Source organism: Pistacia vera, unplaced genomic scaffold, assembly GCF_008641045.1.
Source record: "Pistacia vera cultivar Batoury unplaced genomic scaffold, PisVer_v2 Contig462, whole genome shotgun sequence".
Lineage (NCBI taxonomy): Eukaryota > Viridiplantae > Streptophyta > Magnoliopsida > Sapindales > Anacardiaceae > Pistacia > Pistacia vera.
This window is the reverse complement of record NW_022196293.1, coordinates 1,781,612-1,797,341: the sequence shown is the minus strand read 5'-3', so window position 1 is coordinate 1,797,341 and position 15,730 is coordinate 1,781,612. Positions and strand designations below refer to the sequence as shown.

Genomic DNA, 15,730 nt, shown 5'->3' with positions numbered 1-15,730 from the left:
CCATTTTGAGTATATTTTGAGTATATTTGTATATAAAGAAAAATTAAATACGGGCTTATACTTTATTACTTGTTTATATGTGTATTTTCTTATACATATTTTTAATGAGTTTTATTGATTATTTTACGAGTATACTAGCTAGAAGGAAAGTATTACATGCCAGTGGAAGAGGACAGATACAATGAGTACTTGAAAAATGTCGATTATGACACGGTGATTAGGAGATTGACAAAGGAACAAGCACAATGGGTCATGGTGGGTGATCGATATAAGACATTTTCCACAAGAAATCTTCGCATGGACACTCGTGTGTGGCAATATTTCATGAACACAAGATTGATGCCAACAACCCANGAAATTTTTGGATAATTTACATTTGAAATGATTACTTTTACTCAAAACTTAAAAATATAACTTTGCAGAGATCTCGAAAAATGCATAACAGTTAAAAATGCACATATCTCATTATTCATGCATGTATAACACGTGCACAAAAAATAACCATTGCTCGTAATTAAATCAAATTTCAAGAGAGGTTGATGAAAAATTTCCCCTACATGCACATTGGTAATTTAGAAGTAACAACTCCAACTTCAATTCAATCCATAAGCAGGCTGCTTCTGAGCACGGAACATTTAGGAAATACATCTTGTATGTATCTACCTCTAATAAAAAGATCAATATTTCATATAACGTGACCACATTGATATACATACAAAAGAAGGTTTGGTTCTGTATATATTTGTACATATCAGAATCCTCATGAAACACCTCCAAAATACGAACATGTAACACGACATCTAGGAATACTACACCACGTACGATTAGACTAATTAGTTTCCGATTTCATATAACAAAGCTACAAAAACCGACATGCAAATGTCTTCAAGCCCAAAACTCGGTCCAGTCCAAGCCTGCATAAAAGTGAATTTGAAACCAAATCAAATGCACCCAACTTCCTTCCATTGTCAAATTTCTGATGTGTTTCCTTCTGCTTTCCACAAGAACTGAGATGATGCTAAAGCTACTGTTTTAAGGTATGTCTAGAGTTATAGATTCCTATGAAGGGGAGAAATATCTCTCAAACCTTGTGATGAAACTGGTTGCTGTCTTATGCGAGACAAGAGGAAGGAAACTTGTTCGGTTGCAAGATCTAGCCTCTCCTTTGACTTAGCAGATTCTGCAATCAGAGATGATACCATGCTCTGAAGTAACTGAACCCGCTCTGCATGCTCGCTTGGAGAACTTTGAAGTTGCTTTATAGAATGTGTGCTGATCCGACGCCAACGGATGGGAAGATACCTTTCTGGAATCTGAAAGCAATTTCCTGTTGAGAGGACTCTAAGGGCATGTCGACAGAGAATTCCAGAAAATTCAAATTGATGACAGCTGCAACTTATGATGCCTTCTTGAGGAACCCAATACACTTTCCGGCCTCCCTCAAGTTTTGTGTGGTGTCTCACAAGGAAACCATCGTCCATATGAAATGATGCATAATGAGCAGCCAAAACAAATTGCTCTTGCAGCTTCGAGAAGGCAAAAGGAGTGAGGACAGAAGCTGCATGGGATTCCATAGGAGCTCCAGTCTTCATGCAAATGTTTTGGAGATTCTGCTGCATTGTCTGTTGTTCTGCAGCTTGATCTTTAAAATCAACAGCAACAGCCACCTGCTTTTTGTAAGCTACGTCAGTAAAATGTAAAGTCAAAGCACTAAAGGTTATCCTACGCGAGNAATCAAATAGATTTACATTTATATCATTTATAAAGTTAAATTAAACTGTTTTAAACCATTAAATTTCTTATTTTTATCATTTAATAAATTTGTGTCCATCTTTAATTGTATTTATAACATGTGTTCTTATTTTAATTTTCTCTTTAGTTTAATTAGCTTTTCAATTTATTCATAAATAATTTATATACTTTTTCTTAGTTATTATTCAATTAATAATTTATGTAAATAGGTGGATGGAGGTCATAAAACTCGTTGCTATAATTTGTTTTGCCAAGGATTTGTGCAAATTGACTCTGAAATTGCACCAGGCAATTTACTTATTCTAATTTCTAAATAGATTAAATAGTATTACTCATAGATTAAATGACGTTTTTCAACCCAAATAATAGCCTAACGACACTTTCCCACCCAAGAACTTTCAAAATACAATTTTACTATCCAAAGCATAGTTCTGTTAGTAAATTTTATTGTGAATAATAGCAAGATTATCAAAAGTCCGTTATAAATAAGGGCATGATGGTCAATTTAAAATCCCAAATCAACCAAAACTCCAAACAACAAATCCAAATCAACCAAAACTCCAAACAACAAACGCAAATCAACTAAAACTTCAACTCTAACAAACAACTAGGGGAGTCGCGCGAGTGAGTCACGCATGGGTGGGCTAGCCTTTTTCCAACCGCCCTTTCCACCAGAAATCATCCCCCACCCCGCTATTCGACTAATCGTTGCACCCTCATCAAAACCCCAAAGTTTCCCGACCTTGATTGCTTCCCTATGACTGCCTATTGAAGCCTCCTTCCCTAGGGTTTGTTTTTGAGTTGAATGATGATTTGTTGATGATTATGGGCTTGATTGAAGGTTATTGTCGGACTTAATCGTTGTAGTAGTGTTGTTGTTGGTGTGATTGTGTTTTCCAGTCACCGGCTAATTCCCACTACCCTCACAACTACCAATTTCTAGCTTGCACACAAACTGTTTGACGGAAAGCCTGAATGAAGCTGCCCTAACAGCCTGGACTGATTAAGGGGTGATTGTGGGAGGGGATGAAATGGGTTTTGATGGGAGATGCCAATGAGTTGTACGATTGTGACAGAGTTGATTTTCAACGTCGGAATCGACCGAAATTTGGGTTGAGGTGCAAGAAACCTTGATTTGTGGTGGTTGGCGATTGGGAGTTGATCTTTGGAGGAGGTATTTTCATCTTCACAATGAATATCACTACATTTAACGGAAATTATTAATAAAATATAATGTTTGGGCAGTAAAGTTATATTTTAAAAGTTCTTGGGTGAGAAAGTTTCATTAAACTATTATTTGAGTGGGAAAAAGTCGTTTACTCTTTCTAAATATGATACAGGTACTTATGATGTCAAAATCAAGACTTCTTGGTAAATTAAATTAATTAACTAATAATTATTATAAGCTTCATTATTCCAATATTAATTTAAAGGTTTTCCTCTTTTTCTTTTTTGTTTTTCTTCTTTTTTGAAGGCAAGGAATTTATTATATCAATGGTTATTTTCTCGAGTCAAATTGGTGCTGTACACCATTAAGTATGGAATCAATAAGAGTTATTGACTTGATAAGTTCTTCTCGAGCTTCGAAATATGATATCTAAACATTCATCCAACATTCTCTAACAGAATATGAAAAAGAATAAGGTATTGTTCATATATTATTAATAACTAAACACTAATAAGAAGTATATAAATTGATTTGAAATGTTAAAATTGTCGGAATATGATGAGCAAAATTGAAAAACTTATTAGTGTATGTGCCTTAAAACTGATGATAGATGTAAGGTTTAGGGCAACATTTATATATATAAACTTTGTAATGTTTTTATCATTAATAAAATGACAATTATTCTACGCTACTTTGTGTCATCTATATTTAATTAAGTTGCGTATGTCCCTAGGCTTGTGCTAGAAAAAATTATATTTTCAAAGAGTTTGAGAATATGAGTATCAGAATTCTTCTAGTATGACTCGCTTTTAACTATGTTCCTAATTGGATGTGATAATAATCGGGGGCAATATTATTATAAGATCAGCATTACTATGTGCCATAATTGATTAGCATGAGATATTGATGGTTGGGGGATGAAACTCATATCAAAAGGGCACAAATGATGAAGTGATTAATTAGAGAATAAAGCATCAAACATGATCGCTGGACAATTGATCACATGGGTATAATATCTTCTGTCAATGATCATTGTTATGAGCATTGGTGTCACTTTATCCTTAGACTTGAGATACGATCATATCTTGTGCATGGGTGCTCGTGGTACTTCAGTACATTATCACTAGATTGTTTATATCTAGTGTGTAATACTTGTTAGTCACGATTTAATCATGTATGAAGTCAGATACGTATTCAATAAGAAATCTGGTGGCTCGGATATTACGAGCTTGAGTGTTCCAAGGGATCAATGAATGTGGAAGAAGTCTTTGGCCAAAGCATTTGTGTTTTATAAAATAGTTTCATAGAAACACAATTCCACATTCAAGATGATCCAAATTATGTGAATAAGTTAGAGATTAGACTATACCATGATCTGCACTTGCTCGGAACAACCTCGGAGGGAATGAGGTAACATGACTGAAACACTCAATTTTACAGGTTCAAATGATCCCACTTCATTCATTGATTGGGAGCCATGATATACTGCTAGGTGTCACTCATGGTCTGTAAAGAAGATAAATATCAGAATAAACATTTAAAGCTAGAAATTCAAAAAAAAATAAAAAAAAAATTGTGAAAGTTAAAGAGAAAGGAAGGTACCAACAAATCAGTGATGCATTTGATTGAAAGTGAAACTGAGAATTGTTAAGAGCCTATTTGGCAGGGAGGTGAGAGAGCCCTTTTATATCCTGCGCATATCTATTCCTACCTTCTCGTCCTAAACATTGCTGCTGATATACTCAGAACGACGTCGTAAAGGATTTAAAACCACTCAATTTTTCTACAAATTGCTGCCATAAGTTTTTTTTTATTACAAAAATATTAATTTTTGTCCCTTTCTATAGTTAATAGTTGATTTGTCTTAATAATATATTTTAAATGTGCCTTAAATTAATTTTATTATTCTACTGAAGAAAATATAATAAAGAAAAAAATACATATGGTTCCACCTTTAATTATTAGATTCCTAATGTTTAAAAAATAATATTACAAAACTACTTTTTGTAAACAAATTAAACATTCTGAAAAAATATAGAACTCAAATAAATGGTTTTATGTTCAATACCATTCTCCTTCAAGTTGAGATAGATCATTAGAAAATGAAAGTAATTAAACAAATGATTTATATAGATACTAAGAACTCCTAAAAGAGTTGTCTATCAAATGGAAATTAAATTAGAAAAATAGGAGAATCTAGGGATGATGAATGAGGGATTATGTAATAAAGATTATAATCCCTTTTCAAATGTAATTACGTGGCCAAAATAAAATAATAAAGAGAAGGTCAATAAAAAGTCAACATTACCTACAAGCTATAAAAAAAAAAAAAATTAGTGTGGAGTTGAAAAGAAAAAAACTAGTATTTCCTATAATAAGCAAATTTCCCAAATAATTAATACAATAATAAATTTCAAATGTCTTTCATAACAATGTATGGAAATAATCATTAGTGGGAATTATTGTTGATGCGTGATATGTACCAACTAGAAGTACGTAATTCCATGATGAAAGCTTCGTAAGGGATTTGTATAAAATTTGCAATGCGATACTGGATCAATGAATGAATCAAAAAGACAAAAACAGAGATTTTTACAGTGATTCAAATGACTAAATTAAAATCCTACATCTATATTTTTTGTATTGTTTTTTTTTTGTGTTTCTTTTCACGTACAAGTGTGGCTTGCAAAAAAAAATCGATTCAATTTTGGTGAAAAATAAGTTATATATTATTATATGACAAACTATAAAAAAAGTTAACCTACAATGTTTGACAGTGGTTGTTAATCGATGCTCCGAGATTGACAACATAATTGTCATGATAGTGTCTAATATTCTAAAAAATGGTGTTGTAGCTAGTTTCTTAAGAGAAAGAACTACAAAATCTAATAATCCTTGTCAAAACCATTCACCTAATTTAATTTCTTAATTTTAATATATTTGAAAATTAATTTATTATGAGAGGTAAGATTTATTACGTCTCCTTAGTAGATCATATCATTAAGGAGACATAAGATTATCTGTCTCTCGTTCCTTAATGTAAGTGATATACTTATTACATATAGAAGTGAGCATAAATCAATTATATCTTTTTTTTTCCCTCATATTTTTAGACTAATTATCAAAGTATTAAAAATAGAACCGGTTCCTTTTTTACACCAAAAACGGGGAGAAAAAAGAAAAAAAAAAAAAAAAAAAAAAAAAGGCAAAATACTAGAAGAGGACTTAGATTTCGTTCTTTTTTTTTTTTTTTTTTTTTTTTTTTTTTTGGGGTGACACCACAAGTACTCCCACACTGCAAGGTATGAGACTAATCCTCATTTTCAGTTTCGGGATAATTTGCCCTTCAAACCTCTTGACATGGGATTACATAATATTTTTAATATCTCTTTGAATTTATATTATTAATAAATAGATTTACATTTATATCATTTGATAGTTAAATTAAGTTTTAAAACGTTAAATGTTCTATTTTTCGCTTTAATAAATGTTGTATCTTATTGTATTATAAATTGTTTCTTATTTTAATTTTCTTTTAGTTTAATTAGCTTTTCAATTGATTCATAAATAATTTACTATATTTTCTTATTATTATTCAATTAATAATTTATGTACATAGGTGGAATATTACCTTCAGTGCCCATGACAAAGATCTCAGGTTTTCCTCACGTAAGAGCGCACAGCCAAAGAAGCAAGGCACACCATAATTGTTCACTCCAACCCATATCCCAAGTGGCATGTCCAATGCAGTCAAGCGATGTGTTGTATCAAAAACCACAGCATCACCAAAGATCTCGTAAGCCTGGATTGATGATGCATAGGACCAAGCAATGTTCTCTAGCCTGTTGTTAGAATCAACAGTGCACTCAAATTTGAAGTTAGGGTCTTTTTCTTTAATGTTTCTACACATTTTTAATAAATCTACACTTTCATCTTCTGGATCTAATTTCCTGAAGGACTGAAGTAAGTTCCTCACATCCTTCTCAGTAAATGGCAAATATCCTGGCTCCACACATTTCTCAAGTTCCATGAGCCTCATCATTTGCTGCACTGAAATTCCTGTTTTAGCAAACATAAGTATTCGGCTCTTGTCTGCATCTGATATGGTTCGATATGCAGGAAGAAAACGAACTTGATTTGGCTCTAAGAGTTCATGATTATGGTGGTTTGCAAAACCTGTGACACGCCATTCTGGTGCTCCTAATTCTGTAAGTTTGCTTATACGCATGTACGCTTGACATCCACACCGGGAGGATTTCCGATTTCGTTGAGGTTTGTTTTCATTTGAGGTTTTGATAGGTGTGTTACCAGCACGGTGGCAGACAAAGTAGCGTCTTGTTAGTCCTTTGCCAACACCATCTTTTCCTTCAGTGCGATGACGTCTAGTGGAAAAACCACATCTTTTTGCAAATTCACTATAGAATTCATATGCTGCATCATGAGTAGGAAATCTTTGCCCAATATATGGAACCACGTCATTGCTGGTCTCTAGTGAGAGTCTGGTTTCATCAGGTGATTCCTCTGCACTGCTAGTATCATCTAAAGACAATGATCGTTGGTCCGAGGGATCATCATAAACCACCAACATGTGTCCAGCCTCATCAGTCATCATATTGTCTCGTCAACCCACTTGAGATTAACTGAATACTCTCTGTCCATTATATAATTAAAATTAATAATTATTCAAATCAATTCCAAAAAATAAAAATTACATTGAAAAAGAATAATATGTGTGCATAAGTGTGAGTGATCTCATTCTGCGTTTAATGAAAATTTTGGTGAAACACACAAAGGAAGAACAATAAATTGGAAACTTGAAGAAAAAAATAACAATGATGTAGACAAGAAAACAAAATAGTTTTTCCCTTTATAAGATATAAAGCTTCCACAAAGGCGAAACACAGTCACGACTTAGTTTTTACTTTACCAAAAAGGTTTATTGAATACGCATGATAATATTTTAGAGGAAGTAAACAGAGGCCAATTGGTCAAATCACTGCCGAGGTTATTTATGTCACTAATTGATATCCCCCTAGTCACCAGATTAAATTTACAGTTTTAAAGAAAAATAAAGTTTAATCTTTCATAGTGATTATATGGATTATGGAAGAGAAATAAAAAACTTACCAAAGAGAAGGTCAAAGTACACATCCTAGCAGTTCATAATAGGTTCAACAAACTTTCTTCAAGTAGGTTTCTACAATAGACATCTTTGAAAGTAATAAACTCCAACAAATAATCCTAAAGGAGTTTAGGTTGATCACTTACTCAAATCTCATCTTTTTATAAATCTTAACTCTGTATACAGAAATTTGGATTGAGCTGTCCTGCATACGACCATGTTATTGGATCATGCCCCCTCTAACCATTCATTTATGCAATTTTCATTTACTTACAACTCCTTCTATCTATAATTCTTTCAAGAGTAAATCCACCAATAATTGGTGAATATCTTCTTTCACAACTGCTTCATATCGTCTTCAATTCAATCTCAAAATTCCAATACATTTTCCACTCTCTCCCAAAACACCCTCATCAATCACCATATCCACCATTTCATAACTATCTCCACAATAACTGCAGTTGCATTATAAGAAACACAGCCATTTCAAAGTTTTTCTACATTCACATAAGCCCTTTTTTACTTCTTCGAATCCGCAAAATCCTTAATCCCATTTAGTCAAACTCAAGACAAAACTGGCCGCACCGAATCCTAATCTTAAGGAACCAGAAAACCAAAAATATTTATATGATTTTTCACCAAGTAGGTGGTCCTAATGGATCAAACTCCAAACTTGTGGTAGCTATCAGCTATGTCGACACACAGAACTAAACTACAACAAATTACTCAACTATCACAAACCATTCATAAATTCCCACATTACACAAACCACCCATCAAAATTGAAACTTTGCAAACAAGTCCTCTCTGTCAAACCATATAACTACAATCACAAGACACATACATACTCCAAACTTCCACCATATTCACAACACATTCTGCAATATTAAACCCTACCCGTTTCCAGAAACACAAAAACACAACTGGGTGTTGAGTTTATTTTTAAATCGCCATTCTTTTTCAGTCTCATTTCATTAGGGTGCAGAATAATAACATTTAAAGCTTAGAAATTCAAAAAATAAAAACAAAATTGTGAAAGTTAAAGAGAAAGGAAGGTACCAACAAATCAGTGATGCATTTGATTGAAAGTTGAAACTGAGAATTGTTCAAGGAGTAGCCCTAATTTGCGCAGGGAGGTGATGAGAGCCCTTTTGGATATCCTGCGCATCATTCTTATCCTACGCTTTCTCGGTCTCTAAACATTGCTGCTGATAACTCAGCAACGACGTCGTAAAAAAGGATTAAAAACCTACTCAATTTTCTGAAAATTTGCTCCCATAAGTTTGGGTTTTTATTGCAAAAAAAATATATATTAAATTCCTGTCCCTTTTTATAGTTAATAGGTGATTTGTCTTAATATATATTTTTGCCTTAAATTAATTTTATCATTTTCTTTTTAAGGAAATATATGTATATATACATTTGAAAAATAAATAAGAAATAATATTTATGGTTCCACCTTTAAATTATATGATTCCTAAGTATAAAAAAATAATATTACAAAACTACTTTTTGTAAACAAACTTAAAACATTTTTGAACAATAGAGAACTCAAATAGATGATTTATTTTTAATATCGATTTTTCCTCTCAAGTTGAGATAGATCATCAGATAAATGAAAGTAATTAAACAAATGAGTTATATAGATACTAATTAACTCCATCGACAATTACTTGGTTTATGGTTGATGACAAGACATTAGGCTACCGGAATTCTTGTGTTCGAATTCATTCATCTATTACATTGTGGACTTACTAACTCATTGAACACGGGCTGGAAACGATGAAAATCTATAAAAAAAAGCAGCAATTTCTCAAGAGAAAACTACAAAACCTTAACAAAAGTCTCCTTAGTAGATCATTTTTTTTTTTATTATAATTCTCCTTGTTTGAATATGGAAATTAAATATTTATTAAGTAGTAGTGAGCCTAAATCGATCACATTTTTTTTTTTTTTCTATTTTTAAACTAATTATCAAAAATATTAAGAAAAAGAAACTCATTCTTTTTAACCAAAAACATAGAAAAAAATTAGGCTAATATGAATGTTAGACTTAGATTTTTCGTTTATCTCTTGTTACGATGTTTTTTTTTTTTTTTTGGTTCTTAATTTTTCCTTGTGTCTTTTGATTTTGAGATATGTCTATCTAAGGTTATTAAATTTTCTAATATCTCACTTGACTTTTATATTATATAATTAAATAGATTTACATTTATCATTTACATCGTTAAATTAAACTGTTTTAAATCGTTAAGTGTTCTCTTTTTATCTTTTAATAAACTTGTGTCCTTATTTGTATTTTCTGCTTAGTAATTAGCTTTTCAATTTATTCATAAATAATTGATATATTTTTCTTATTGTTATTCAATTAATAATTTATGTAAATTGTGGATGGAGGTCATAAAACTGGTTGCTATAATTTGTTTTGCAACGGATTTGTGCAAATTGACTTAAATTGCACAGGCCATTTATTATTCAGTTTCTAAATATGATGGACCTACTTGATGTCAAAATCAAGATCCTTTAGGTAAATAAATTAATTAATTAAACTAAAATGTATTATAAAATTTATTATTCCAAAAATAATAAAGGTTTTCTCTCTTTTTTTTTTTTTTTTTTCCCTCTTTTTTGAAGGCAAAGAAATTATTTTTTCTCGGTCAAATAGGTGATGTACAGAGTTATTGACTTGATAAATTCTTCATCAAGCTTCGAAATATGTTATCTAAACATTCACCAATATTCTCAACAGAATACGAAAAAGAATAAAAATTGTTCATACATTGTTAATAACTCAACACCGATAAGAATTAAGAAGTACATAAATTGATTTAAAATGTTAAAATTGTCGGAATACAAGAGAAACTCGAGGGAAGTTGAATAACTCTAGCATAATTTCGATTGATCTCCCTTGAGTGGGTCTTTTAGATATTTTATATAGGTTATATGATATTTTACATCACATTTATTACATAAAATATCAAAAAAAATTACATGAGAGGGTCTTGCTTACAAATCCATTTAAAAGTTTGTTATTTTAATTTAACCTTTAAAAAAGGGTAATAAGTAAATTTCTAATAATAATAATAATTATTATATTATTTTTTTAACAAATAAAAGAGGTTGTGGAGTCATTTATGATAAGCCATATTGGTACAATACCACATTAAATCATTTATTTAATGTATGGTAAAATATCTATACAAAAATGGTTAACTATAAGCAAATAAGCATTAATTTATTAATAAGATTCCTAAGTAATAAATGCTATAATAAATATGAAGATATTCCTTCCAAAACATTTATAAAAATTAATTATTATATATTATACATTTCATCATTAATAATGCTTACAGAATAAAATATTATTTATTGTCGGCAAATGGTTTTATTTTAGCAATATATGATTCATCAGGGAAGAACCACCGCAGCCTTTAGACAAGAGGCTAAGATTATGGTGGAGTTTACTCGTGAAGTTCAACTACTAATTTTATTCTTCAAAAAGTTGTAGCAAGTGCCGGAGTTATAAAAAGGTTCTTATGCATGGTTCCAATGGATAGGCATGTCGTACATAACTTCAAAGGTCGAACCGGTGGGTCCTCTTGCTTACAATATTTGATGTACTCTTGCCATCTTTATTGCTACCGCAGATGATAAATCGATAGCTCTACGCACCCTCTCAATCTTTGAATGTATAGCATCTAAACCTGCTTTAACTATCAAATTGATGATGTGACAATCACATCTCTGGTGATAAAATTTGCCTTCACCGTCCAATTTCTTTTCAAATAAAGATATTGCCGCGGTGTTAGTAGCTGCATTATCAAGCGTTAGCGCTACAACTCTATCAGTTAATAAATATTCTTGCAAAACTTCAAGAATCGTAAAATAAATATAGTTTCAGCACTATGTTTTTCATATAATGGTTTAAAACCTATCAATTTTTGTTGTAAACCCCAATTATGATCTAAGAAATGTACTGTACAGTTAAAAAATCGATTTTGATCTACAAACCCATATGTCTGATGTAGTGCAATAGAATATTCTTAAAATTTTGAAATTCGTTTTTAAGTTTATTATTTATTTGTTATAAAGTTTAGTATATCTCTTCTACTTGTAGTTCTACTAACAGGGGTATATGTGGACAAATGCAGTTTAACCATATTAACAAAAAAAGGATTTTCAGATAAACAATGGGAGAGTCCGTAGCAACTATATATCTTGCTATTTCCCTCGTGCAACATGTGTTTATTATTGCCCTGTTGAGAGAGTTGAGGAGTGGATTAAAATTAAGTTGTTGAATTTGTTACCTGATCCGCTTGAAGATGCATTTATTGGGGATGCTTCTTCTCTACGTGTCGTCGCATCGTCGAAGTCCCCTTCTCAGCCCCAATAATGGTTCCACATAAATTACATATCCCACACGATTCTTCCCCCTCCCCATTGTCTTTGGCCGTTTTGATTTGGTGAAGTATCGCAGAAATCGGACACGACCCTCTTTGACGGTCGGGGGGGTTGGTCTATGTCCGTGCCCGTTGACGCAGCTCACATGTGTTTGGCTACACCTTGTCCTGGCCGAATGTGGTTGTGGAATTACAGCTGCATCCGGAGGAAATGGTGAAAATGGATTGAAGGCTTCAATTTCTTCGGTGGATGGAACGTAAAACTCATTTGGGGAAGACATTATAATTTATGATAAAATAATAAATAATAAAATTAAATTAAATTAAAAATAATATGAAATTATGATGATATTGAAAAATAGAAAAAAAATTGAATAATATAATAAATTATAATATAAATTGAATGAGAAATTGATTGGAGATTTGGAGTAGAGAGATTGAGAGAATGAAAGAATGAGAGATTGATTGGTGTGAAAAAAATTAAAGGTTTTAGAGTTATTTATAGTAGTTGTAGGGGGGAAAATAAAAAAAAAAAACTTATATTAAAATGTAACCGTTGGTGTCAGTTACCTTTGGCAGCCAACGGTTAATTTTTTTTTTTGTTTTAATAAATTTTGTAAAATTTATTTTAGTCCTTAAATTTATATTATTTTTGGGGTTTAATGTAATTTTACAAAGGACTAAATTAATAAAATGTAAAAAAGTTTGGGCCCAGGCCCGGGCCTTGGAGGAGGGCCCGGGCCCTCCCCTTAGGCCTGGTCCCGTTTTGGGACCAGGCCTCCTAGGACCGGTCCTCCCAAGGACGGTCCTAGGAAGGTTTTGGAGCTGGGCTTTTGGGCCCGATCCCAAATGCCTAGCTTACCAGGCCATTTATTTATTCCAGTTTCTAAATATGATGGACCTACTTATGACGTCAAATCAAGATCCTTTAGGTAAATTAAATTATTAACTAAAATGTATATAAACTTATTATTCCAAAAATAATTTAAAGGTTTCTTCTCTTTTTTTTTTTCCTTCCTTTTTGAAGGCAAAAAATTATTATTTTCTCATGTCAAATAGGTGATGTACAGAGTTATTGACTTGATAAATATTCATCAGCTTCGAAATATGTATCTAAAACAGTCATCCCAATTCTCAAATAGATACGAAAAAGAATAAGATATGTTCATACATTGTTAATAACTCAACACCGATAAGAAAAGTACATAAATTGATTTAAAATGTTAAAATTGTCGGAATAAGATGAGTAAACTCAAGCGAAGTTGAATAACTTTAACATAATTTCAATTGATCTCCCTTGAGTGGGTCTTTAGATTTTTATATAGGTTATATTGATATTTTACATCACATTTATTACATAAAATATCAAATAAAATTACATGAGAGGTCTTGCTACAAATCCATTTAAAAGTTGGTTATTTTTAATTTAACCTTTAAAGAAGGGTAAATAAGTAAATTTCAATAATAATTATATTATTATTATTATTTTTAACAAATAAAAGAGGTTTGTGGAGTCATTTATGATATAGCCATTTGGTACAATACCACATTAATCATTTCATTTAATGTATGGTAAAATATCTATACAAAAATGGTTAACTATAAGCAAATAAGCATTAATTTATTAATAAGATTCCTAAGTAATAAATGCTATAATAAATATGAAGATATCTCCTTCCAAAACATTTATAAAAATTAAATTATTATATTATACATTTTCATCATTTATATAATGCTTACAGAACTAAAATATCATTTATTGTCGGCATATGGTTTTATTTTAGCAATATATGATTTCATCAGGGATAGAACCACCGCATCGTTTAGACAAGAGGCTAAGATTATGGTGGAGGTTTAATTCGTGAAGTTCCAACTACTAATTGTATTCCTTCAAACAGTTGTAGCAAGTGTCGGAGTTATAAAAAGGTTCTTATGCACTAGTTCTCCCACTAGCTAACCACCGCGCCAACCGATTTTGTATTTTGAGTGGTAAATGACTTCTAAGATGAGGACGGTGGTTTTGTGTTCGTGTCTGTTTAGGGTTTTTGAATATCAAAATTGAGATGAAATAAGATTACCAAATAAAAATAATACATTAACATTCTATTTTACTTATTAATAAAAATATTTATATTTAAAAACTTTTAAAACTAGTTTAACATTCATTTTTAAATTATAAAATACTCTGTAGCCTTTTCTTCATCTTAATTTTTTTTTTTTAATATTTGCATTATTTATATCAATAATTATGATATTTATATAGTAATTAATTATAAGAAAATTGAATGAGAGATATATTAATTAAAATTAGGATTTTATACTTTAAGTAAACAGTAAAGGTTAGGATACTGTGACTTAAAATTTTAATTTAATTTTTTGACACCCTTTATGAGTCGTTCATCTCTTTTAATCTAGCATTAACAAGATAGATCAATAATGACAAACGGTTTATAAGGCGTGTCAAAAAATTAACTAAAAAATTGAAGTCATAATATCTTGACCCAATAAATAATTATTTTCGTATTATGAACCAATTTTTTTTATCATTCGATATAATATTATAATTTTAAATATAAAATTAAATTAAACATACAAAAATAAATTGAAAATATCTAATAATATTTTTTTTTTAAATCTAGAAGTTATTTAAGAAAATATAAAATAATATCTATAAATTTTAATTGTTAATTATTAATTTGTTTAATAGCATAAAAAGAGAAAGAACAAATGGGATAAGGAGTCCCAGGGCTCTCATATTGTGAACAGACCAAACACAAGTAAAATTGACACAATCATAAAGCTTATGTTATAGCAAAGCCAAATGCAAAAAACAAAAAGCTCACAACAGCCCCTCATAAAAAGTTATTACCACACATCAACTTATGAACACTTCAATCTTTTAGGTTGCACTGGGTTCATCATCACCTGAAAAATAGATCAGATCTTCGTATTTTGTCCCATCACAGTCAACATCCATCATTGATCCAAGAAAATCTCCATCCAACTCATATGAATTCTAAAAACTAGAGCTATTGGATTTTTTGGCCCTTGGCTTCAACTCTTCAATTTCTTTCTGATATACTGGATGTATCCCACACTTCTTCACCTTCAATCTTAGACCACATGGCTTAAATGGAAGCTCAACAAAATCTTGATTGAGTCTTTTAGCCAAAACATATAAACAGCCAAAGATGTTCTGACATAGCCTTGCCCCAATTCTCTTCAAAATAAATCTGAAAATTGATATAGACCCCTCTGCAAATAATTTGATGTCCGCCCATCTAACCTT

General features: G+C 31.1%; 1 protein-coding gene across 1 annotated transcript; it reads right to left on the bottom strand.

Annotated features, from left to right (window-relative positions):
* Positions 1 to 683: 683 nt before the first annotated feature.
* On the bottom strand, positions 684 to 9,271 carry LOC116145541 (protein FAR1-RELATED SEQUENCE 11-like). Its single transcript, XM_031430991.1, has 3 exons — positions 9,101 to 9,271; positions 6,552 to 7,571; positions 684 to 1,667 (listed from the first exon to the last, which is right to left on the bottom strand). Exons 2-3 carry the CDS (start codon positions 7,530 to 7,532, stop codon positions 1,050 to 1,052), a joined length of 1,599 nt encoding a protein of 532 aa, XP_031286851.1. The 5' UTR covers positions 7,533 to 7,571; positions 9,101 to 9,271; the 3' UTR covers positions 684 to 1,049.
* Between the last annotated feature and the right edge of the window lie 6,459 nt (positions 9,272 to 15,730).